Here is a 24,025-nt window from a genome sequence, read left to right as displayed (position 1 = left end):
CCTTCTGAGCAGCTCCAGTTTCGTAGCGCCCTCGTGTGTCTGGAGGAAGAAACGTCCTGGATTTGAGTTTGACAGTGGTACTAGGGCACAGGGAGAAGGAAGTCGGGTCAGGCATTGGAACTTTTTACAGGTGCCAGGAATGAATGTGAGAACTCAAGATGCTTTCTTGATGCTTTCTTGATTCTCAGAGGAGACTCAATGGCGGCGCGTGAAAGGATCCAGAAGAAACCACAAGCAGTCGAAATCCAAGGCACCTGTCTTCTCCAAAAGTTGTTGAAGTCACTTCCATGTCTGCATGCCCACCAGCTATGGTTGTGTATAGCCATGTGAATTAACTATTGGAGAATTATCATCTATTTTGACTTTGGAAACTATTGATACGGTCTAAGGGTTTTGGAATGATATAGTCTAGGAGTCTTGGTCAGGTTTGTTGTTTCTGCCAGCCGAAGAATTAAAAGGCAGGAAAAATCTGAAGACCAGCATGGAGCAGCAGAGAAATCTTAAGCATCGTGGACAGAATTAGGAGTAGAAGGAAGGTGAGTGAGGTGTGTGTTTCCTGCAACAGGCACACAGAAAAAGACTCTCTGCAAAGGGGACTCAGAAAGCTGGAGAGAGAGAAAAAGAGGGAGAGAGAGAGAGAGAGACTCCTCTCAGGGGCTGGGTTTATTATTATTATTATTATTATTATTATTATTATTATTATTTTAAGCCTCTGCAGAGCCTTCTGCTCCTAATTTAGGGCTGGAGAGTTTGAAGAAATCTAGGGTGGTTGGTTGGCCCAGAACTGTTGTGTGACATGTCCTGACCCAGTCTTGACTTCATTGAGCAGGTCCATCAGCAATGGGGTCTGGTGGTGGGAGAGGAAAACGGTAGGTTGAGGAAGAAGCTGGGCATCTTGGAGATTCACCACCATCATCACCTAGCCATGGTCCCCCCCCCCCTTTCTCTCTGCCTGCCCACCAGGGAGTCGATCTAACTCCCAGTGTCTCATCACGATAGTCTAAAATCTAAATCAGTACAGACAGGACTAATGTGAAATGTCCTACTGCGAAAATGAAAGGAAGGCAGAGGCTGGGAGGGAGGGCATTGGGAAATTGTGGTCGAGTGCCCGGGAAAGTAGAAATGACAGTGCAGACTTGGGAAAGCTTGGGGAAGTCTTTCTACACCCCTAGCCTTCTCCAGAGGAAGGACAGCCACACCACCGTGGTTCAGGGTGTAGGGTCCTGCCGGAAGCAGAGCTTTCTTTTGAAGGTGCAGTCATCTCTCCTGCAGAAGGTGACGTGAGGGGTGGCAGTCATATCTGCTTTATAGACCTTGGTAGGGGAGAAATGAACATTTTGAAGGTTTTGTGTGTGTTTGACTGGTTTGCAGACAGGCTCTCACTCCGTGTTCCAGGCTGTAACTCACCATGTATCCCAGTCTGAGCTCAAACTGGCAGTCTTGCCTCAGCATCCTCCTGGGTGCTGGGATTCCAGGCAGGAGCCACCATGCCTAGAAGGAAGGGTTTCATTATGAGAAATTCGATTTTTCCTTGAGAGATTGTTCTGGGTAGAAGGGGGGGGGCAGTAGACAGAAAAGGGACTGTGGTATCCCAGCCTTTGGGAGGTGGGGTTGAGAGGACACAGAGAGAGAGGCGGGGGGGGGGGGGGGGGGGGAGGGAGGGAAAAAAAAAAAAAGGCGGGGGAGGGAAAAAGGCGGGGGAGGGAGGGAAAAAGGTGGGGGAGGGAGGGAGAGAGGCGGGGGAGGGAGGGAGAGAGGCGGGGGAGGGAGGGAGAGAGGCGGGGGAGGGAGGGAGAGAGGCGGGGGAGGGAGGGAGAGAGGCGGGGGAGGGAGGGAGAGAGGACACAGGAGTAGCTTAGAGTGGTGATAGCATGAGTTCCCCTCACAGTGGGGTGGATGGAAGCAGAGAGAGTTCAGTGCTGGTACTTAGTTTAGCACTTCCTGTGTTCCTTTCTCTCCAGTCTGGACCCCAGCCCCTGGAACAGTACCACTCTCTTTCAGGACAGGTCCATCTCTCTTTAACTGAACCTTTCTGGAAAAGCTCTCACAGTAATGACCAGAGGGGTGTCTCAAAGGCGCTTCTAATATTGGCCATGTTGACAGTGAAGATTAGCTAGCCATCACAGCCAGGGTTTGGAAACCACCTGTAAAAGCATGTTCATTCCAGTGAGCATCTGAGTTTCGGATACGTGTGGACAATTCACCATCACTGCCAGGTACCCAGGTGGGCCGGAAGAAAATCTGCCTGAAACACTCCCTAAGAGTCCCGCAGTGAGATCGCATAAGGAAGTACAGCGTTGTGGCAAGACTGACCATTTCAAATACTGGGGTTTTCCCTGCTGGGTTTCAGACTGGCTTGAAACTCCTGGGCCCTTTTTGCCTCTCCTGTCTCCCTTTAATGGGCATCTTATGTCTAACCTAACACTGTACTTTGAAAGCAAATAACTTGCCGGACTAAAGATTTCCATCTCGCTAGATTCTTCCCAGATGTCCCACACAACAGGTCCCTCTTGTTGCTGATTTAAATGACTTCAAGGATGATTTTTTTAGGCATAAATGATAATGCTGGAATTTTGTATGTTAGGGCAGGTCTGTTGACTGATAGGACATAGGAAGGACATCAACCTGGAGGCAAGTCTAGAGGACAGACTATTGTGGGTAGAATTGTGTCTCCCTATAAGACATTTTTAAAGTACCAAGCTCTGCTGGGCGGTGATGGCACACACCTTTAATCCCAGCACTCGGGAGGCAGAGGCAGGCAGATTTCTGAGTTTGAGGCCAGCCTGGTCTACAGAGTGAGTTCCAGGACAGCCAGGGCTATACAGAGAAACCCTGTCTCGAAAAAAAAAAAAAAAAAGTTAAGTAAAAGTACCAAGCTCTGATACCTGCAAATCAGACCTTATTTGGGGTAGTGTCTTTACAGATACAATCATATTGGGATGGATCTGAATCCAAAATGACTGGTGTACTCCTCATTAGAAGAGGAAAATTTGGGCATGTGCTGTTACAGAAGGAAACCAATGCAGAGCTACAGGCAGAGACACTGAAGTGACGCACTTCAAACCAAGGGACTCCAGGGGCTACTAGAAGCTGTGTCAAGGAAGAACCTTCCTTCAGGGACTTAGTCTCAGTCTTGCTGACATGGGGACCTTGCACTTCTGCTTCCAGAGCCATGACAGGATGCATTCTGACGTTTTAAGCCATCCACCTTGATTATGGAAGTCCGAGAAAGTTATTATAGATTCAGCCCAACTATTCATTGAACTGTGTAGCATAGACACACATGTTAGAAAATAAAGTATCTGAAGCCTCCTGGGGTGTCTCACTGACATCAGCTTAAAGCTGCTCATCATGAAATGGAATAAATATTTGTTCCTGGTGTTGAAAATGGAACTCACGCGTGCTCTACAAACGCCATGCCTGCTCAGCTGTAACCCCAGCTCATTGACCATTGCATTCCCTAACAGCAGACATAATACAGCCCTTAGAGCAAGACCGTGGCATCAGCACTCTTCCCACCACCCACGCATGCAAAGGATGTCCTGGGTAAGGGAAAGGTGATATGTGAAATACATCGTAACAAGCAGGCTGAGGACAGCTCCATGGCAGAGCTTCTTGCCTAGCACGCACAAACCCTGGGTTCCGTTTCCAGCATGAAAAATTAATCACAACAGACAGGATCACTGCTTATTCTTTTACTCTTTAACAAGTGACACACATGCAACTGTGGCAGTGCATTGTGATGAAAGTACCCCTTGCATTACTGGGGTGGTTTGAATGCGGAGAGAGAGGATGGTGCCCCCTAGGCTCATATGTTTGAATGTTCCAGTTAGTGAAACTGTTTGGGAAGGACTAGGCGTGGCCTTGTTAGAGGAGACATGTCACTGAGAGAGGCCCTTGAGGCTTCAAAAGCCCATGACAGATCTAGTCTCTCCTCTCTTCCTCCCCACCCCGTCTCCTTTCCTTTCCCCTCCCCCACCCCATTTAATGGTGTTTGTTTGTTGTTATCTGGGTGAATTGGGAACACTTGGACTCAGTGTAAGACTCTGTTAAAGATGTCTATGAAGCATCCCTCATCCCTTTCTCCGTGTGTTGTTTTTTTGTACTGCTCAATAAAAGAGAGAGCAAAACCCTTTGTTGGGGACAAGGACAGATTCACAAGACAGTCTTCAAGCAGATTCGGATTCAGACTCATACAGCAAACAGATGGGGGTGGTGCGGGGTGTAGTGGGGAACACAGGATTCACGAACTAGAGAATTCAAATCTGGACTCAGTCTTTGTTCAGTGACATGGAGGGGAAGCCTTCAGGGGACACTGATACATTGCTGGTGGCTCTTAGTGTTCATTCATGTGTTCAAATGACGGCATCTGTAGGACTAACTTCCCAGGTATACATTGTAGGATGGATGCGATAATCTGAGGAATGGATGCAGTCACATCCCACCCTCCCCAAGCGAGTTCTGTAGGCACCACGTTCACCAGCAGAGAGAGCCCTCTGTGAGGCCCACGTGCAGAGTCCTTGTGTCAAGAGCTGCTGAACAGCAGGAAGCCCGTGAACGTGGTATCGTCATCCTCGTCTGCAAATAAGCCATTGAACCTCTCTCCTCCTGTCACCTGCATCCACACTTCGTCCCCGAGTTTCAGCTCCTGCACAATGCCACCAGACGCCTGGTCCTCAGAGCTCATGTAACTGTCCTTGGTGTGCAGGACTTTTACCCCGTTTTTGACCAAAGATACCTGCACATTCCTGGAGAACACAGTGATATGGTAGGTAAAGTAATAGACACCTGCCACGTGGCAGGTGAACTTCCCCGTCGCTACATTGTAGTGGTTCAGTTCATTGTATAGGATCTTATCGAATTTAATGGGTGCATCTGGGGGAGGGAACTTACTGATCACCGTGAGTCCCACAGTGAAAGCACTCTTGGGCACAAGGGGAGCCTCACCAACTTTCCCCTTCTCTCCTCGATCGCCTTTCCAGCCTCTCATTCCTCTGACTCCTGGCTCCCCCTGGGGGCCCATGGGTCCAGCTTCTCCCCTGGGACCTGGTTTGCCGATGGGGCCCATCGGGCCAGGTAAGCCCTTGGGACCCAAAGGACCAGTACTGCCCATTAGTCCTTCGGGTCCAGTGGGGCCCACTTCGCCTTTATCCCCCTTCTGCCCCTGAGGGCCAGTCTCTCCTGGCAGCCCTTGCTCTCCTGTAGGACCAATGGATCCCTTTGGGCCATGTTTCCCCGGAGATCCTCTGGAGCCTGGATCACCTTTGATGCCTTTTGCTTCAACTCTTCCATCTGCTCCTGAATAGAGGGAGACAATGAAGAAGTGGCTTAAAAAAACACTCCCTCATAAGCAATGCTGGAGTTTCTACCACTGAGCATTTCATTGAGACAAAGTAGGATATGGGTTCAAGATCTACTCAGAGTCTGAAATTTCAAAAATGCACAAATTGTATGTGAGGAAATGTATATATAAACACACAACAGGCGCGCGCACACACACACACACACACACACACACACAACTATGGGGGTTTTGGGGGGTGTTTGTTTTGGGGACAGAGTCTTATGTAGCCCAGGATAGCCTCAAACTCACAATAGCCAAGGATGACTATAGTCAAGGATGACTGGATGATCTTAAACTTCTGGTCCTCCCACCAGTGCTTCCTGGGTGCTGGGACTGTGCCTATTTCTGCCACTCCCAGTTTATGCAGTTCTGGGAACAGAACCCAGGGCTTCAAGTATGCTAAGTAAGGACACTACCGACTGAGCCACATCCCCAGGCTCCAAAAGCACTCCTTAGTGTCAAGGCTCCTATGAACAATGACAACTGTACCACCAGAGTGACCCATGTCGACCCCAAAACAAGGCCACCCTTGGGAGAAGCACACATCAGAGACAGAATATGACAAGGAGCAGGTCAATCAGACTGCCGAGTCATGGGACTTCAGTCCCCAAGGAAGTGACCACTCCTTAAGGAGTGGCCTTGAAGCCAGGTGTTCATTATGGCCCTCAGGTCATCATCTGTCCCTAGGGATTTTGGGGACAGAGTCTTATGTAGCCCAGGAGAGCCTCAAACTCACAATAGCCAAGGATGACTATAGTCAGTGCTTGATGTGTAGGGAGACCCATTTACTTGGGTAGTGAGCTATCAGTAAGGGTCACCTGCTCCTATAAGCACATGCTTACCCATGCACCAATAAACACTCTAATGAGCACACTGGGTCTCTCTCTCTCTCTCTCTCTCACACACACACACACACACACACACACACACACAAGAAAAGAGAAAAGGCATAAGAGGAGAAGCAGCAGAAGAAGAATGGGCTCGGTGGGACTGGCCAAGAGAGGGTCATGCAATGAATGTGCTTGAAGCATCTCATACATGTGTGGAATTGTCATAGTGAAGCCATTGTTATCTATGAATACATGCCAACAAGTGTCTTCTAAAAAGAACTCGGTGGGACAGCATCTGCTTAGCAGGCGCGCAGTTCTAGGTTTAATCCACAGTACTGGCAAAACCAAGTAAGACTCCACATTATGCAAAAAAAAAGTTCATAAAACGCAACTTTTGGACTTCTGGGTGCAGCTCCCAGAGAACACGGCAACACTTGTGTGTAGCATCTGCGGCTGCCTCAGTGCACGGCAGATCCCACAGCTCACAAAAAGGAGCTGAGACGAAGTCCCACGTGGACCTTCCCAGGAAGAGTGTGCGGATACCTGCGTGCATCTGTAGCAGAGAGAACCTGTGGGTGGCTGTGGTGGCTAATTTTATCAACTGAACTACATCTGGAATCAACTGAACCCAAGCAGCTGGGCATGCCTGTGAGGATTGACTTGATTGGCTCATTTGAGATGGGAAGACTGTGAGGATTGTCCTGATTGGCTCATTTGAGATGGGAAGACCCACCCTAAGGTTGGGCCACATCTTCTGTCTTCAGCCCACAGTGAAAGGACACAGAAGAAGAAAGCATTTGCTTCCTTTTTTGCCTGCTTGTCCTTGTCCCTGCTGGCAGACTCATCTATCCTGTTGCTGGTCCATTCTGGTGTTAGAATCTACTTCTTCATGATTCCAATCTAGCCTGAAGACCAGGAGCTCTTTAGGAATTACCCAGGACTGCAGCACCAGATTGGGACAGCTGGGACATCCAGGCTCATACACTGAACAACTAACAGATTATGGGCCTTTACATTGCAGGACAGCCATTGTTGAACTATTCAGACCCCAGCTTGTAATTCTCATCTCTCTCTCTCTCTCTCTCTCTCTCTCTCTCTCTCTCTCTCTCTCTGTGTGTGTGTGTGTGTGTTTATAATCTATATACATTCATTCTATCAGTTCTGTTCCTTTAGCAAGCCCTGACTACAGTGAGCCACTCTGGGAGCACCAGACAGGTCAGTCCACAGCAGCACTGAACAGCTGCCATCAGCTCAGCCTCATACTAAAGCACTGTGCAAAGCCACTGACCTGGTTCTCCTTTCTCCCCACGAATTCCATCCTTTCCTGGACCACCAGGATGTCCTGGTTCTCCTAGGGAGAAGGGAAGAAAGCAGACAGAAGTTGAGATTCCAATTTCCTGGTTGAGTCTCCAGGAGTGATTGATGCAGGGAGTCCTGGGGTGCCCCAGCCCACCTCTTTTCGCACCAGTGCAGGTGAAGGTGGCGACTACTAGTGTGTATCCAGGGTGTTCAGTCGTGTAGGATGAGCAGGATCTGAAATGGTTGGTGACGTTCTGAGCACCAGGAGCATGAGGCAAGGCAAACTAAGACATTGAGAGCCATGCTGTAATTGTGTCTCAGGATGAGGAGTTGGAAGAGGTCTGACTGTGGGAGGTGCCAGATGTACCTCTCATTCTGTTGCCTTCCCACAACTCATTCTAAGAGTGGAACGGAAGGCTCACCAGATTCCATGAGACATCAGGGAACTCCATGATCTGACGGTTGGGGAAGGGAGACGCCATAGACTAGGGGTGACTGCCACTGAACAAGCCGTGATGGGGTTCTGCTTGTCAATGCACTAGTCCCAAGGCTGGGAGCAGGCCACTGAGTCCCTTCTTCACCTGGCATAAGCAAGGTGAAATGGCCAGGCTATAGTGCCAACAGAGTTCACAAGGCCGTGCTTTACTCCAGGATTTATCTCACTCAAATCAGCCAAGACCCTAAGATATCAACCTTACTATTCTAGGTGTGGGGTGACAAGCAGCTGGGGACATCCTTCATCCCTCAGGACCAGAGAGTGACATAGGCTGATATGCATCTCTAATGCCTGGAGTTCTGAAGCTCCCAAGCAAGCCCTGGATCCCACTGAATCACAGAGGAGAGACTAGCCTCCACTCCACCATCCACTGAATCACAGAGACGAGCCTCCACCCCACTATCCCCAACCCTCTGCACCACCCCAAAGCCCGAGTCTTCCTACCCTAACTTCTCTTTTTCCCTGCCTACTTCCCAGTTCTTGTATTCTGTAGCATGGTCTCAAAGCTTTTATGATCATACAGGCCAGGGCATGGACATCTACCTGAACAACTGTGAATGTGTATGTCATGGCACTGAACAATGTGTTGATTCTATAAAACACACGGCACATCTTCAAAGGACCAGGTGAAGGAGCAGCAGATCCTCCTGCCAAGCACCGTGCGTTAACATCACTCTTAAGAAACAGCACATTAAGTATACATATATGTATACACACACACATATATATAATTATATACACACACACACACACACATATATATATACACATTACACATGTGTATGGATGTATGAACGGAATGGAAAAATACAGAAAAAAACATGATTGTTTTTGAGACAGCGTCTCTATATTATGTATCCCTAAATGTTCTGGAACTCCCTATATAGATCAGACTGCCCTTGAACTCACAGAGATCCACCTGCTTCTGCCTCCTACATGCTAGGATTAAAACGCATGCAACACCATACTTGGCCCAGAAAACATATGCTTTTAAGAAATCTGATTTGATAGGATTGGAGAGGTAGTTCAATGACAAAGAATGAGGGACTACTACACCACCTCCAGTAGGATCTGTGTGACAAGTTCCACAGACTGAGGCGATTGACCTCAAAAGGGGGAGGCCTCCTGAACCGGTTGTGGAACTCTTCGCCGGAGGAAAAAAAATTGAGCCATAGTTCTCATGGCAATCTATCTTTTGTTTTCTCTTATTCCTTTTCTTATTTACATGTTCCTGGTAGCCTAGGCCAAGATCTTAAGTGAGAATAATGGGTAAGAAACCATCCCTAGAGATGGGGCCACTAACATGACCTTATTCCCAGGGAAATCAATGCTTTACTTTCTAAATCATTTACAAAACTATTATGATTAAAAACTTCCCCAACAATAAAATTTCATATGGCTACACATGTGTCATTGGAGGTGAATTTTGGTTTATGGTAAAGAAAGCTTTAATTAGAAAGAATTAGTAGCCAGGCGTGGTGGTGCATGCCTTTAATCCCAGCACTTGGGAGGCAGAGGCAGGCGGATTTCTGAGTTCCAGGACAGCCTGGTCTACAGAGTGAGTTCCAGGACAGCTAGGACTACACAGAGAAATCCTGTCTCGAAAAACCAAAACAAAAACCAAAAACAAGCAAACAAACAAACAAAAGAATTACAATAGTTTAAATTTATACATTGAAGATTATAAAAAATCAGGCACTAGATGTTAAATAATAACTGACCATGGGGCTGGAGAGTTAGTTCAGCGGTTAAGAGCACTGACCGTTAAAGATTTATTAACCTGCTCCTGGAAATATGCCACTAGACTTGGACGACAGCCCCCACTGAATACATCCTTTTAGAATTGTTCTATTTTGATGATTTATAATGATCTTACCTGTTCTGATTGTGATTCACTGAATACATAGTTTCAGAGTTGTAATGGTTGGATGATTTTTGCGCTTTACTGTGCCAAATGATTTTTGTTGGTATCTGTGATTGTCTCACTGGATGCAGTTTCTAAGAGGTGTAATGTTTGGTTTTTTAATGTATTAAATCCCCTGCTTGAGAGCTGCAAAATACACTCAGATTCAAACTGCCTCTGTGTTTGTTTCTGTTTGTCACCACCGAATCCTTACCCACCTAGCTTCAAGGACCCTCATTCCAGGGACCCCCATACTCGACTGGGGTGGTCTGTGGCAAGGGACTGGAGTTCAAATCCCCACCACCCATGTAAAAACTCGAGCATAGCTATTCGAGGACTGGAACGCAGGGAGTGGGGGGGTGCGGGGGGAGGTAACGGGGGTCGTGAGGATTCGCTAGCCAGTCAGCCAGCTTGGTCCACATGAAAGCTTCAGGTACTGCAGAAGACCCTGCCCTCTGTAAAGCTGAGCAGAATAGAGGGAGATACCTAAAAATGATGTACACATACACACACACACACACACACACACACACACACGCACGCACGCACGCACGCACGCACGCACGCACGCACGCACACACCACCACCACCACCACCACCACCACCACCACCACCACCACCACCACCACCAGTGAGAGGAAAAGATGGAAGGAGAGAGAGAGAGAGACAGGGAAAGAGAGATGAATGGATAGATAGATGAGATAGATAGATAGATAGATAGATAGATAGATAGATAGATAGATAGATAGATAGATAGATAGATTTTGAGCCAAGTACAGTGAGTGGTACACGCCTATAATCCCAGGACTCATTAGACAAAGGCAAGAGGATAAAGAGTTCAAGTATGTCTTTGAGTACATATCAAGTTTGAAGCCAGCTTGTGCTACATGCAACTCTATGGAGAGACGGATGGAGGGAGGGAGAGAAGGGGAGAACGAGTTAGAATTGAACTCATCCTAACAGCACTGGCTGCTCTTCCAGAGTACCCAGATTCAATTCCCAACACCCACATTGGGGCTACAGCCAGATGGCTCAATGCCCCCTCTTCTGGCCTCTGAGGGCACTGCAAACATGTGGTGCCTAAATATGCATGCAGAAAAGAACATCCATACACATAAGAAATATTTAAATATCTAAAAAAAAAAAACCTTTTTTAAAGGGTGGAGGGATTAACAACCAAGAAAGATGGAGAAATGTTTGCAAAGGGAGAAGTAAACAAAGTTGGCATACCAGGTTGAGGTATATTCCTCTTGATTTATCTTGTAATCACCCCTCTGCTTCATGTGTACAAAATATCTGATAATAAACATTAAAACTTTATATATTCAGAGCTGGTGAGATGGCTCAGTGGTTAAAAGCACTGGCTGTTCTTCCAGAGGTCCTAAGTTCAATTCCCAGCACGTACATGGTACAAAAGGCCATCTATAAAGGGGTCTGATGCCCTCTTCTGACATGCAGGTCTACATGCAGACAGAGCAATCATACACTAAGAATTTATATAAATAAATAAATCATATTAAAATCCTTCATACATTCAAAACTAAACACTGACCCAGACATGGTGGTACATGCCATGGCCACAGCTCCTGGGAAGCCATATGCTACCTCCTTGTCAGTCACTTTGCAGCCATCTCAGATATTCAAATGTCCAAGGCAACCTCACAATGCTGATGGCAACATAACCTTAACTGTAACAATAAATTTCTCTAAGTGTAAGAAAAATTGATGCTGGGAACTTTAAAATGTAATCCTTAATCTTTTTTATTATTAATGGTTAATTATTCCTTACCTAGTGTAGAAATTAAACATTATCATAGATGATGCATATATAGGAGGAAGCAAGACATGGGTAGGGTTCTGTGCTTTCTATGGCTATAGGCGTCCACTGTGGGCCTTCTCCCTGTGCATGGGGGTTGCCTCTGTCCTTAGCCATCAGATTGCTCCACTGATCTCATGATACTAATGATGCATCACACCCGCAGTATCCCACTCTGTGTTTCTGCCTGTTTTGTAGGAACACTTGTTAACAGTCATCTGCTGTCGACGAGAAGCCTGTGGGGGTGGGGTGCAGTTGACCTTGCCCTGCACTTCATTCAGCACCTGCAGGGCACATTGGTGGGTGAGGGCTCAGTGGGCAGGTGGAACAGTATACCAGTGGCAGGTGGGTGACTGAAGGGATAGAAGAAGGCCATAAGAAGCAGCAAGTGTCAAGTACCTGCGTCTCCTTTGTCACCCTTGGCACCATCTCGTCCATCTCTTCCAGGTAGGCCATTGTGACCTGGATTCCCAGGGATGCCGGAGTGCCCTTGCCGGCAGGTGTCCTGGGAGAATACACTTCTCGTGCATGCACCCATAACCAGCAGAAGCCACCAAATCCTCATGGTCAGACCACAGGGTCTCAACTGAAAGAGGGAAAACAGAAACTGAAGGATGTATAGCCCCTGGGTGCAGGTACAGTTGCTGGGCATGAACACTGCCTCTCATTTCTTCAATGAGACAGGTTTTGGTCTCTCAGCAAGGACAGAGGTGCTGAGGAGTGACAGGGCCTCCTGTCTCTGCACTGACAAAGGCCTGAACCAGATCTTACTGCGTCAGATGAACAGGGCAGGAGAAAACCAGAGACCAGGTAGCTGACCAACCTGGACTAGAAGAAGCTTGTTGCAAAGCCTGGCATAATGGCACCCAACTGTTATCCCAGCACTCAGAAGGCTGAGAGAGAAATCACAAGTTCCGGGTCAAAACAGTATTCAGTTATGTGCTGAGACCCCATTGTTGCAAAAGAAAGAAAGAAAGAAAGAAAGAAAGAGAGAGAGAGAGAGAGAGAGAGAGAGAGAGAGAGAGAGAGAGGAAGGAAGGAAGGAAGGAAGGAAGGAAGGAAGGAAGAAAGGAAGGAAAGAAAGATGGGGGGAGGAAGGAAGGAAGGAAGGAAGGAAGGAAGGAAGGAAGGGACATTGTTCTTAGATGGCAACACATGGTTGGGACCATTTTTAATGGTCAATAAATGTGGAAGCCAAGTTTTGAGGTCAGGAGACTCTCCTATGTATTGTTTCAATTTGAGCAAGCTACTTTTTTAAGCCACAGAAAAATGCTTTCTTATCCCATGGGGCTAGTATAAAGACCACATTTGACCACAATATACATGAAAATTCACACTAAAAATAAAAAGCCACGTGAAATTACCATCTGACCTAGCAACTCTATTCCTGGGAATAAAAAACAAAACAAAGCAAAACAAAACAACAACAACAAAGGTTTGACTATGCTTGGGGTTCCTGGCAGCAATATTCTTGGCAGCCACTAGGGGGAGCAGGCCACATGCACATCCGTGGATGAGCAGTTAAAGAATACGTAGTATATAAATACAGTGGCATGTCATTCGGCCCCAGAAAAGCAGGAAATCCTGGTCCCCTCCAGGACATTAGGTGGTGACATTCTGGGACTGAAAGACAGATCTGGTATGTATGCGAAGTGATCCAAATCATGGAGCAAAGCAATATGGCAGGTGCCGGGAGCTGAAGGGAGGGGGCGCTGTTCAGTGGAAGATGAGACCTCTGCAGGTCAATGACGGCGATGGTTTCAGGATGGTGTGACTGTATCTACTGCTATTCAACCATACACTTAAATTAGTTAGACTAGTAAGTTTGAGCCTATTATATATCTTATTATGTATTTTATCACAATAAAAACAACAAAACATTAAATGTCTTCAGCCTCAGGTTGGAGCTGAGATCTGGGCAAGATCAGTAGGCAAACTGCTCCCCATAACAGGATCAGCATGCAAGCCCCTGCAGGGGCTTGAGTCTTTGAGATTTGAATGGGTGGGATTCCAGATCGAGCTGAGGATCCCTGTGAGTGTGCAAAGTGTCATACCATCTGTCCCCCAGGACCTGCCTGGCAGGGGCGTTGCGTTTGATACAAAGTCATGGGACTCAAAAGCTCACCTGGCTGTACTTTGAGAGTTACGTCCCCAGTCCCTGATATTTAGTACCGAGCAGGAGGCTGGGCAGTGACAGGTGGATACAAGGACTATGTGATGGCAGCTCTTTTAATATTTAAAGAGCAACGCATCCCTCCCCCACCAAACCAAAGAACACATGGGTTAATGCAACCCATCAGACCCCAGATCCTATGTACTGTGGCCAGCAATGTAGATGTCCACAATCCTCTGTAATGGCAAAAAGCAGGGTGTCTGTCTCTTTGATCCAGTAGTACCATCTCTGCAGTTATTCATAATACAGCAAAGATCTGTGTGCCAACGGTAACTGCAGTATTTTCTGCTAAGGTGGAAAAGGGCACAATATGTAATGCTTGAGAATAGCCTTGGGAAGTAGACCAGTGCGTAAGTGCTGAGAATATCATGAAGGTCAGTGAAATATGTAAAAGATGCATGAAGGCAGAAGGATGGTGAGTTCAAGACCAGCTTGGGTACAGATGAGACTCTGTCTCAAAAGACCCAGCCAAACAAAAAGAACTAAAATCGGGCTGGAGAGATGGCTCAGCAGCTAAGTTCACGCAGTGCTCTTGTGGAGGACTGGCCTTCAGCTCTCAGCACCCACAGGAGGTAGCTACCTATAGCTTCAGCTACAGGAGATTGGAGTCCCCTTTCTGGCCTCTGAGGACATTCATACAACTCGCAGGTGCGCGCGCGCGCACACACACACACACACACACAGGTTTAACATTTTTAAAATCAGGCACATTATGAGGATGTTAATGTATGTATATTATAAAAAACTAGAAATGTATGCAAATAGGCAAACATGTTAATGTATAGAATGATGTAGTAAGAGGCTTTCCTGTGAGGAAAGATGTCTTTGTAGTGCTGGTTACACATTTGTAGCTATTTATTTTTCTTAATTGTGTGTGTGCACATACACACACACACACACACACACACACACACACACACACACACACATAACACACAAACATAAAAACCCTTTGAGGCCGGAGCATCAGACATTGCTGGAGCTGGTGTTACAGGCCACCAGATGTGGGTGCTGAGAAATGAACTCTACTCCCCCTGGGGCTCCATCCCTGAGCCATCTCTCCAGCCCCTCTGTAGCTAGACACTGACATCCAAAAGATGATGTCGCCCTCTGGTGAAAGCTGCAGAGAATGATGGGATACTGAAAGTGTTTCCCAAGGTTTCCCTCAGTCACAAGGCCACTCCACTTCAGGCAGCTGAGTTTTCTTAGCGCCAACCCAGTGAGTTCTCTGCAGTCGTCACTCCTGCTGCTGGGTGCAGAAGCCACTGGTAGACCCTAGATTGACTTTTCCGGGCTTTACCGGTGTTCTGCCTCACTTCCCACCTTCTCCATGAAAAGCCACTTAGTGGGTGGAGAAATGGCTGATCTTCCAGTACCAGGAGGCTCTCGAAGCCCTTGTAGACGATGAGACGCCCTTTCCTGGCTCCCAGTGTGGTACACACAGTGCAGGCATAACACCCACACACATTGTTTTTTTTTTTTAAAAAGCCATTTTTGGTACCTCTTCTGATTTTCTCTAATTTACAGCCATGTGTTCTCAAACATTCCAGGTTCCTTATGCCCCCCCCCCCCCCGCAAACACTTCATAATCCTTATGCAGACCCCACACACGAACATTTAACAGAAATCAAGGGAACACTTTTCCCAGTCAGGGTCTCTCTATGCAGCTCAGACCGGCTTAGAACTCATGGTCCTGCCCCAGCACTCCAAGTGCTGGGGACAGGTCTGCTTCACCAGGCCAGCTTGCGAGCCATCTTTGCTAAGGCTCAGCTTGCTTGAGTGTAAGACTGCCCGGTGACATTCCTTACACTAAGTTGGCTTCATTTATTTCTCCCATGTATTTGATACAATGTTACAGTAGGCATCTTTTCTTCAACATATATTGTTTTTATAGACCATATAAATCAGCATATACACAACTATTAAAACACTCATTAAATGTGTAGCTGATGATCTATAAGCTTTTCTAGAAAGGTCTGTTATTTTTGTGATTTATCCTGTTTTTTTTTTTTTAAAATGCCTCTTCCTAGGCCAGTAGTGCAAAATTCTGGCAGATGAAATTCTCTGCTTTTCTATCTTCTCTTCTCCTTCTCCTTCTTCTCCTCCTCCTCCTCCTTCTTCTCTTCTCCTCTCTCTCTCTCTCTCTCTCTCTCTCTCTTTCTCTCTCTCTCTCTTCCCCCTTTCTCTCTCCCTCCCTCACTCCTTCCCTCCCTTCCTCATTTCCCTTCCTATGTGTATGTGTGTCTCTGTGCATGTCTGTGTGTGTCTGTGTGTCTGTCTGACAGTCTCATACTATAGCCCAGGCTGTCTGTCCTGGAACTTACTCTGTAGCCCAAACCTTTTGTGTCATTACATTACACAGTGTGACATTACAGGCATGAACCACCGCACCTGGTTTGTCCTTTAGAAAAAAAGTTTAAGAAGCAGATTATCTCTGTTCTTACCCAGGGCTTTATACCACACGTGGCTACCTCAGAACCCGGGTGCTGAATGTGAAAAAATATCCTTTAGTGCACTTACCTGAGCCCAGGAGTTGCAGGCTGGATCCTGGCACTGTGCAAACAGGGAACCCTCTCACTGTTAATAAAATCAAGCCTTCCTGCCATAGAACTCCCCAGTGAACCTAAGTGCAAAATAGCAGGAAGGGGAGGGGACGGAGGGAGGCACAAGATGTCTTGGATTAGCTTCAGGAAAAAAAATCACAGCGACACTAGGGTCCAGTAGCCTCCCTTCACAGCAGCCCAGGTATGGACAACTTTGTCCTTTTCTTCTCTGTCCTTTGTGCCAGCAGGTGGAATGTGGGAGAAGAGGTCCCCACTACAGGCTTCTTTCCTTATTGTGAACAGCCCTCTCCTCGGCCTTGAGTCCATCAGGGGTGAGGAAACGGGCGTAAATGTAACAACGAGGAGGACCGTGACTGTAACCTGCGGTCTTTGCAGCACAGAGCAGCAGAATTCCCTTTGTTTACTTAGAACTTTTAATGATTACAGTCACTGTTGCCTGGGACTCTCATTAAGGATAAAACTACATTTAAGAGCAACCTTGGATTCAGTTAACCCTCCCATTGGCATTCACGTCTGTGCAGAATACTGCAGGGCACTTCCAGTCGGGAGGAAAAGGCCTTCTGCTATGCTATGGGGGGTAGGATGGTTCATGAAGCAGCTCTGAGCACCCTTGTGACTCCTAAAGCTCTCGATAAGGCCTGACGCTCCCAGTGACCCTGCTCTGTCCTTTAAATATACCAAACAGTAAAATAAAGTTATCTTCTCCAGTTTGGGTATTTAGGTCGGTGGTAGAGCACCTGTCTAGTAAGCACAAGACCCTGGGTTCAGTCCAGCTATAAGTAAGTAAGTAAGTAAATAAATAAATAAATTCCAGCACTCTGGAAGCAGAGGTAGGTAGACCTCTGTGACTTTGAGGCTAGCCTGGTCTGCAGAGCAAATTCCTGGACAAGCTACACAGAGAGAAGAAACCCAGGAAGTCTGTTTGAGTCTCTGCTCATGGTCACTGCTGTAAGTGGGGGTGCAGTGAATAATCCACTGAAATGGCTCCCTAGCTAGAAAGGTTTCTACTACAGGTGTGAAAGGAGAATAGCCAGAGGCATCTTAAGAGCCTAGAGCAGCGAGAAAAAGAAGCCCATGGCCCAGCACTAGAGAAGTAGGGCTCTACGAGGACAAGCAGCTGAGGGAGGGAACTAGATCAGCCTGAGAACTTAGAGGAGGTGAGGACAGGATGCTAGCGAGTGTGGGTCTTGAAATGTGTCAGGTACATGCGGAGTGGAACTGAAGGATACACAACCACAAATACATGCTGAGGGACGGGGCCCTTTCCACCAGATAGAAGCCCCTTTCATGGGTTCCTGAGGAACACTGCTCTGTCTATAGTTCAGCCTGAGCTGAGCAAATGTAGCTGAGCAAACGCTGCCATCTCGGGGTTACCCACAGCTTTTTTGGGAAACCGAGGTTCCTTTCGGACCTGACAATTACTCTTCTCTTCCAGGAACCCCGGACTTCAGCTTTTGGTGCAGAGGATGCGGCAAGTTACCAGCTTCGTTATCTGTGAGTTTAGACCAGGCATGGAGCAGATGAGGACTCTGTCTATCCTTTCCCTGACCTTCAGCCCACCGAGGAGCACTCGGAGGCTCTGTAGCTTCTCCTGACAAGTGTCTTAACGGTCAGGCAAACGTGCAGCGGTTTCAAGAGCATAAGGATACTGTTCTGTTCTGAAGGGCAGGAGCTCACCCTCAGTGGCCATCTGGGGATGGGGTATGCAGGTACCGGGAAGTCTCACCTTGGCAGAGCTAACCACACCCCACATTCATTCCTCAGCCCACAGACAGCCCCAACAATGTACCCAAGAGGAGGTGGGACTGGGTTTGGCAGCATCCATTATACTGGGTTGCATCCACTGAGCACGGTTTAGCTTCTTTAGGTCTGACTGCTACAGCCAAGTCCCTTCATGTGTAGGTAGTGCAGTTGGTTGCTAGAGGGACCTCTGTGGTCACTCAGCTTCAGGCTGCCACAGGCCCTTCTGCTCCCCTGGCCGTGGGGAATCCTCTCTAGCTGTATTCCTAGTCCTGCCCTCTCTCCCGAGTTAGCAGGAACCAAGCCTGTTGGTGCATTGTTTACACTACTCTTCTGCCTCAGTTTATGATACTCCTATTCATAAGAGGAGGACTTGGTCACCAGTGTCCCCTTCCTTCCCCAAGGTCTGCTGGGATCACTGTGCAGCCTGCTTGACATCCTGGGCAACCCTCTGCCTCGGATTTGAAACTTCTCTTCACAACCTACGTAGGCAATACTGGCTACAGCTGGCCTTGAGCTCTTCAGCCACATTGGGGAATGCCAAATGCCATCAGTGTCACAAGGTCCTGGTCATTTGCTTAAAGTCCAGCTGCACAGGCACTGTATGGTCTCAGCTCTGACCCAGCAGAGGCACTGCACCTCTCTAGGTAAGCCCTATGTGCTTCTCCACAGAACCCTTAGGAGTTGAGTCTGGGCCTGGATATTTAAGTTGAAGACTCCATTCTAGGAGCTGTCCTATGCCTACCTCCTCACATCTCTGGTGCTACTGATACAAGAACATCATTGGGTTTGTCTGGCCACATTCCTCCAAAGGGACATGGTCTCTCCTGTGCATGCAGTAGACAACTATACATGCTTGTTTCACTTCCCAACTCTTCTAGAATAACGTTCTTCCCCCTATGTTCCCTTCTGTGCATGGTGCCACCCTGGGCCACCCCTTCAGTCCCCAGGGCTGTCATTGTCACTCTTTGTCAGTGGACCCCATGGAGGAGGGAGCAAGTGGACAGATTATGCTGGGATTAAACACCAGAAAGCAAGAGGCAGCTTTGGCCACCCAGAGGAACCATGCTCTGATTAGTCACCACAAACAATGGCTTGTTTACTGGGTTTTTCTGAGCTTGCTAATGAGAGGAGGAAATTCCTATTCACCCCACCCCCTGGGTGAGGGAGGCCATGGCTGCAGGCTGACCTCCCAGGGAAGAGCCTCGCCAGCAGCTCTGACCACTCAGAGGCATAGAGACCTGGTCACCCATGCTCTATCACTCATGGAAAACTGCAAGGGATTTAGCCTTCCAGGGCTGGGCTGTCACTCAGCCCCGGTCAAGAGGGCCTGCTTGGCCTTGAGGGTAAGAGGTGGGGCAGTTCCTGGTTACATCTGCAAACGCAGAAGAGGCTAACAAAACCCATCCAAACTGTCCCTTGTCCTCTCTGACTCATAGACTACTCTAATGGCCCCTCTCCACCTCCCCTCAAGAGCCTTTCTCCAACAACTCCCAGTGATTCCCTCCCACCCATCAGGAATGAGTCTTTAGGAAGAAGCACCAAGCTCAAGGCAAGAAAGGATCTGTAAATTCCAGCATCTGCTGCCTTTTAAAAGTGTTTTCTTGAGACAGAGTCTCATATGGCTTAGGTTGACCTTGAACCCCTTATCGAAGCCAGAGAAAACCTCCTCCTTCCACCTCCCAAGCGCTGGAATTAGAGGTATGTGCTATCACACCCAGTTTTATGCAGTGCTGACAATCAAACCCAGGGCTTTGTGCCTGCCCCAGCCGGCCGCTTTCTGTATAATGTGTCTATCTTCTTTTACTATGGAGATGCATCACTAGAACCAGCTTGGCAAATTAATTTTAATATACAAATACAAAATGACAAATAGAGATTCACAGCATTTACAAGAAATCAAATAACAGTATTTTTTTAAGAACAAAAAGACACTAAAAACCAATAAACCCTTCATTCAGCCAAGATGCACGTCTAGCACGCGGGTCCTATTTCAGGGTCAAAGGCAGCCCACCAGCTCAGCAGCTTGACTCTTACAGACCACAGCACCGCAGCCTGGATTTGTTATCATCAAAAGCATAGCCAAGATCGGCAAGTCATGCACAGTGGGCACCAATATGTACCCCAAAAGAGGACCAATTAAATTATAGAATTGGCTCAAAGTACTTTCTAAATACAATTGGCAATGCCCAGGAGAACAGTAAAGGCAATAATGTGGTAGGTACATGGGGTGGCTTAGCAAATTTACATACATTATATAAGCTGATGTTTCTTTCCCCTCTCTAAGACTGGCTAGAGGTTTCCACTTACTTTGTCCTAAATCTTTCAAGCGCCCCTTTCCCCGGGTCCTGAGAAGGAACAATCTGTGGGCACAATGTGCCCAGCATCCTGCCTGTCAGCTGAAAGGCACTGACTTATATTTCTTGGCACTGGCCTGAGGACACTTCTGCTTTTCCTATCTGTGATGAAGCCGTAATGCAGAAACCATGCCCTGGCTCCAGGAAACTCTGGCTGGAAAAAAGGACTAATTTGTCCTGAGAAACATCAGCAATCCAGTTACAGATCCCCACAAGCACACAATGCTGGAGCGCTGGTGCTTAAAAAAAAAAAAAAAAAGACTTGCGCTTTGAACCAGGTTTCAAATTAAATACACTTTATGCTTTGCATGTAATAACAGCGACGCAGGATGAGGAATCAGTCTTCAATAGATTGGACAGTAAAAGGCACAGTAGTTAGAAACAGTGGCGGTGGTGGCTCTCACCTGCAGGGGTGGATCTACCACGCGCGAGAGGCAAGGAAGACCAGAGCAGGTGACAGGAGCTAGGGGCCGGCATCAAACGCTCACACAAGCCCAATCAGCTGCTGGAATGTTCTTTCTTTCTCTACACCTTCAAGTGTTGTGATCACTTTTTACCTACCACACGACGCCTACACGTTATAGGTACAATCTAAGCCAGGGAGGCCTTCTCTATCACGTGAACAGAGCTGGCAAATTCTGGAATGCTAAAAATACGCTAAAAATAGAACAAATGAATTCATCAACATTTTAAATCACCAATATTATTTGGCCCATTGAGGGAGAGGGAGGGGATGTTCGTGAGCCGTCTGGGCAGGAGGTTCTTTGTTGTTTCTATTTCCTTCCAAAGTAGAGCACATGCCTTACATCAAAAAGGAAGTTTGGCGAACTGAAAATAAAAACTACTAAAGGTCCTCCACATTCTGTATTTGGTAATAAAATGCATACTGACATACAGAGTTTTACAAAGTCAAAGGCTATTACATCTTTTAAAAACACATTAGTTTTCAAAATCACCCAGAAATCCCAAGTAAGTCACCTGGGTCAGACTTTATTTGATCAAGCACTTCTCAGGCTGTATAAAATCACCCGGGGCCAGCCCAGGTCTTGAATGTGACTCAATATAAACACGTCCTGATATCCGGGATTGTTAGGGGGCTCTGTGGAGGTGGTGGGAACTGGAAGTTAGGGCAGCTGGGAATTCTATTAGGACCGGTCACAAACATAGCCTTCTTCACTGTCGTCAGCTGTAACAGCAAATGGAGCCTGCAGCGGGTCTGACTCAAGAGGAATCCGCAGTGAAAATGAACAGGACCAAAGACTATTCACTTCTTTAAAGCAATTTTCATATTAACAATACAACTGTGAGAATTGCTGCACACACACACTGGAGCACAGAAAAGTACCCAAAGTATGGTTTCTAAAAATATATCCTGACATTCTATTAGAAAACAAACAAGAAACCAACCAACCAACCAAACCTGTCAGTTATATAAATGCAGTGAAGTTGAGGCCTCCGTCTCCCTCCCTGCCACCCTCTTACACACACACACACACACACACACACACACACACACACACACACACGGCGCATGCTCTGTACACCTGAACCACTTCATAGCACACAGACACACCTGCGGGGGATGGGGGGCACTGACTACAGTCCTCAGCAGTGCTGCCTATAAGTGACCATGCCAAGGTGCACAGCAGGGTTGAGGTTGATCCCAGGCCCAGGGTCAAGGTTATTAGCTGTGATGTGACTTGTTTCAGGCATAGATGTGGAGACACGGTGAACTGTGCTGACGGACCAATACCTTCATCTCTGACACTGCGGACTTGCTTATCCTCAAGCGAGAGCTGATGAGAGGCGAGAACCTTGCACAAAACCCGCATACAAGATCACGTCCAAAGGAACACACTAGCCACACGGCAGGACCCCTCCTGGCCAGCCCGCTGTGCAGATTCAAATGCAGAACCAGTCTCCCTTAGGTCGAGTTAAAAGGCATTTTCATCAACTAACAAACACAGTGTCAACAGAGAAAGGTTGCTCTCTGTGGGTGTCAGCTCCTGTGGCCCTCATTAAGAGTCAGCTCTCTCAGAGCTAAGGAGCCATCAAGACCATTCTCGATTTACTACTGTTTCAGGGTCACGTGACAGAGGCGTGTCCATTTCCCCAGGAAGCAGGATGGTTTTGCCCTGGTTTTCTCTGTGGATGTGCCTTCTTCATCCCACCAGTGATACAAAGGGCCGCTGAAGATGCAGTGTCACATTATCAAAGTTACACGTTTCACATCACCCGTACTTCTGCGGATGGCAGGTTCTTAGGTTGTGAGGGGTGAGCAAGGCGTGACCGCTGTTTGAAGGGACAAGTCAGGTGGCAGCAGCCTTCCCACCTGTCTGGAAAGTGGCACTGCCCTGAGGATGCTATCATCCCCGGCACTGCCAGGGCAGCAGGTGCCTCCCGATTCTCTTGAGAGTAAGGAACCTTGCAGGATGAGACCTACACTCTAGCTTGGCATCTGTGACACCTTGGAGAACTATGGGCACCTGCTCCATTGGCTCTAGTTCCTTCATGGTCTCTTCAGGGCCTGACCAGACCCAGGTCATCCCATGGCTGCCAACATCCTACCAACTCCTGTCAATGAGTCTCCTTTAAGATCAAACACAGAAGCTGTCCTCAATGTAGTTGCTCCTGAGGAACTGAAAGGCTCCTGATACTGTTCGGAACTGGAGGAGTGTGACCGTCAGTGGGAAACTGAGTCAGCAGTCTCCATACAGAGAAGCCCTGGTCCTTATATCATGGCCACCGGAGAGTGTGGCTTCCAGTGTGGGACAGAACAGTGCTTCATGGTTCCTTCCTTCGACAAGGGTGCTGGGGCCTTTCAAGGTCAAAGCTGAGTCCAACTTCTTCTCCCCTTCATCGATCCCCAAATGAAGTGTTCAGCACTGAGCAAGAAGCCATCCCCGGACATCACGCTGAAGTGACAAAGCTGGTCTTCCTCCCCACAGTACCTCAGAGGCACGCCCTGGGTAAGGCTCATTTCCGGAAGGGGGTGAGTTTGTGGAAAGTGTGCCAGAATATCGATGGCTTCCTCTTGGGCTCAGCCAAGGCAAAGACCTGCTGCTGCGGGATGCTGGTGGGCACAGTGATGTGGCGCTGGTGAAGGGGCGGCAGGCTCTGGTGGGGTGGGGCCACGGGACAGCTGTTGTAGCCTAACTCAGGAAGGACAGAAGAACAGACCAGTCACTAGGAAGCCACATTGGGACTAAAGTACTTATTAGCTAATTCCAAGGAATCAAGAGGACATCTAATAACTGCCCTACAAAATGAGAATTCAGATACCCTGTGCAGGACCAGCAAGGGTTACCTCATGAAGCCTACCCAAAACCTCTGAAGAAGGAAGCCGAGGGGATGGAGCAGGTCAACTTCCACCACAAGAGAGATCAGTAAAGACTCAGAACTGGGCTTTCTGGTGTGGACTGGAAGCAGTAACACATTTTGAACCAAGGCCCGGAGCCAACACTCCCTTGGTGCGAATGCCACTCCACACTTACTGACCATGA

At 47.7% G+C, this 24,025-nt stretch overlaps 2 protein-coding genes and 2 long non-coding RNA genes across 16 annotated transcripts in view; 2 read left to right on the top strand and 2 right to left on the bottom strand.

Annotated features, from left to right (window-relative positions):
• Mipepos lies at positions 1-8,710 on the top strand. Its single transcript, XR_001781278.2, has 3 exons — positions 1-77; positions 189-536; positions 8,180-8,710. It is a non-coding gene; the product is annotated as a mitochondrial intermediate peptidase, opposite strand (long non-coding RNA).
• On the bottom strand, positions 3,681-16,416 carry C1qtnf9 (C1q and tumor necrosis factor related protein 9). 3 transcript variants are annotated; one of them, NM_183175.4, is made up of 4 exons: positions 16,382-16,416; positions 12,088-12,274; positions 7,463-7,525; positions 3,681-5,298 (listed from the first exon to the last, which is right to left on the bottom strand). In NM_183175.4, exons 2-4 carry the CDS (start codon positions 12,251-12,253, stop codon positions 4,526-4,528), a joined length of 1,002 nt encoding a protein of 333 aa, NP_898998.2. In that variant the 5' UTR covers positions 12,254-12,274; positions 16,382-16,416; the 3' UTR covers positions 3,681-4,525. The 3 variants fall into 3 exon arrangements, with proteins under 3 accessions (NP_898998.2, XP_006519046.1, XP_006519047.1); XM_006518983.2 differs by lacking the exons at positions 12,088-12,274; positions 16,382-16,416 and adding an exon at positions 7,628-7,756; XM_006518984.2 differs by lacking the exons at positions 12,088-12,274; positions 16,382-16,416 and adding an exon at positions 7,640-7,756.
• A 90-nt stretch (positions 16,417-16,506) lies between these two features.
• Gm34997 lies at positions 16,507-19,965 on the top strand. The gene is made up of 3 exons (XR_383477.4): positions 16,507-16,606; positions 17,861-17,919; positions 18,570-19,965. It is a non-coding gene; the product is annotated as a predicted gene, 34997 (long non-coding RNA).
• A 28-nt stretch (positions 19,966-19,993) lies between these two features.
• Spata13 (spermatogenesis associated 13) overlaps positions 19,994-24,025 on the bottom strand; it is a 279,389-nt gene continuing 275,357 nt past the window's right edge. For all 11 annotated transcript variants that reach the window (XM_030247763.1, XM_011245026.2, XM_030247762.1 and 8 more), the window contains one exon: positions 19,994-23,674. In XM_030247763.1, coding sequence (XP_030103623.1) covers positions 23,499-23,674 — 176 coding nt within the window. In that variant the 3' untranslated portion in view covers positions 19,994-23,498. The remainder of the gene's footprint in view (positions 23,675-24,025) is intronic.

This window comes from Mus musculus, chromosome 14 (assembly GCF_000001635.26).
Source record: "Mus musculus strain C57BL/6J chromosome 14, GRCm38.p6 C57BL/6J".
Lineage (NCBI taxonomy): Eukaryota > Metazoa > Chordata > Mammalia > Rodentia > Muridae > Mus > Mus musculus.
The sequence above is the reverse complement of the archived record's forward strand: the minus strand, read 5'-3'. Positions and strand labels throughout refer to the sequence as shown.

Coding starts and splice junctions, on each gene's coding strand:
- C1qtnf9 (NM_183175.4), bottom strand. CDS start 12,253: ATGAGGATTTGGTGGCTTCTGCTGGTTATGGGTGCATGCACGAGAAGT. Junction 7,526..12,087: donor GGGTGACAAAGGAGACGCAG/GTACTTGACACT, acceptor CCTTCTCCCTAG/GAGAACCAGGACATCCTGGT. Junction 5,299..7,462: donor TGGGGAGAAAGGAGAACCAG/GTCAGTGGCTTT, acceptor CCCTCTATTCAG/GAGCAGATGGAAGAGTTGAA.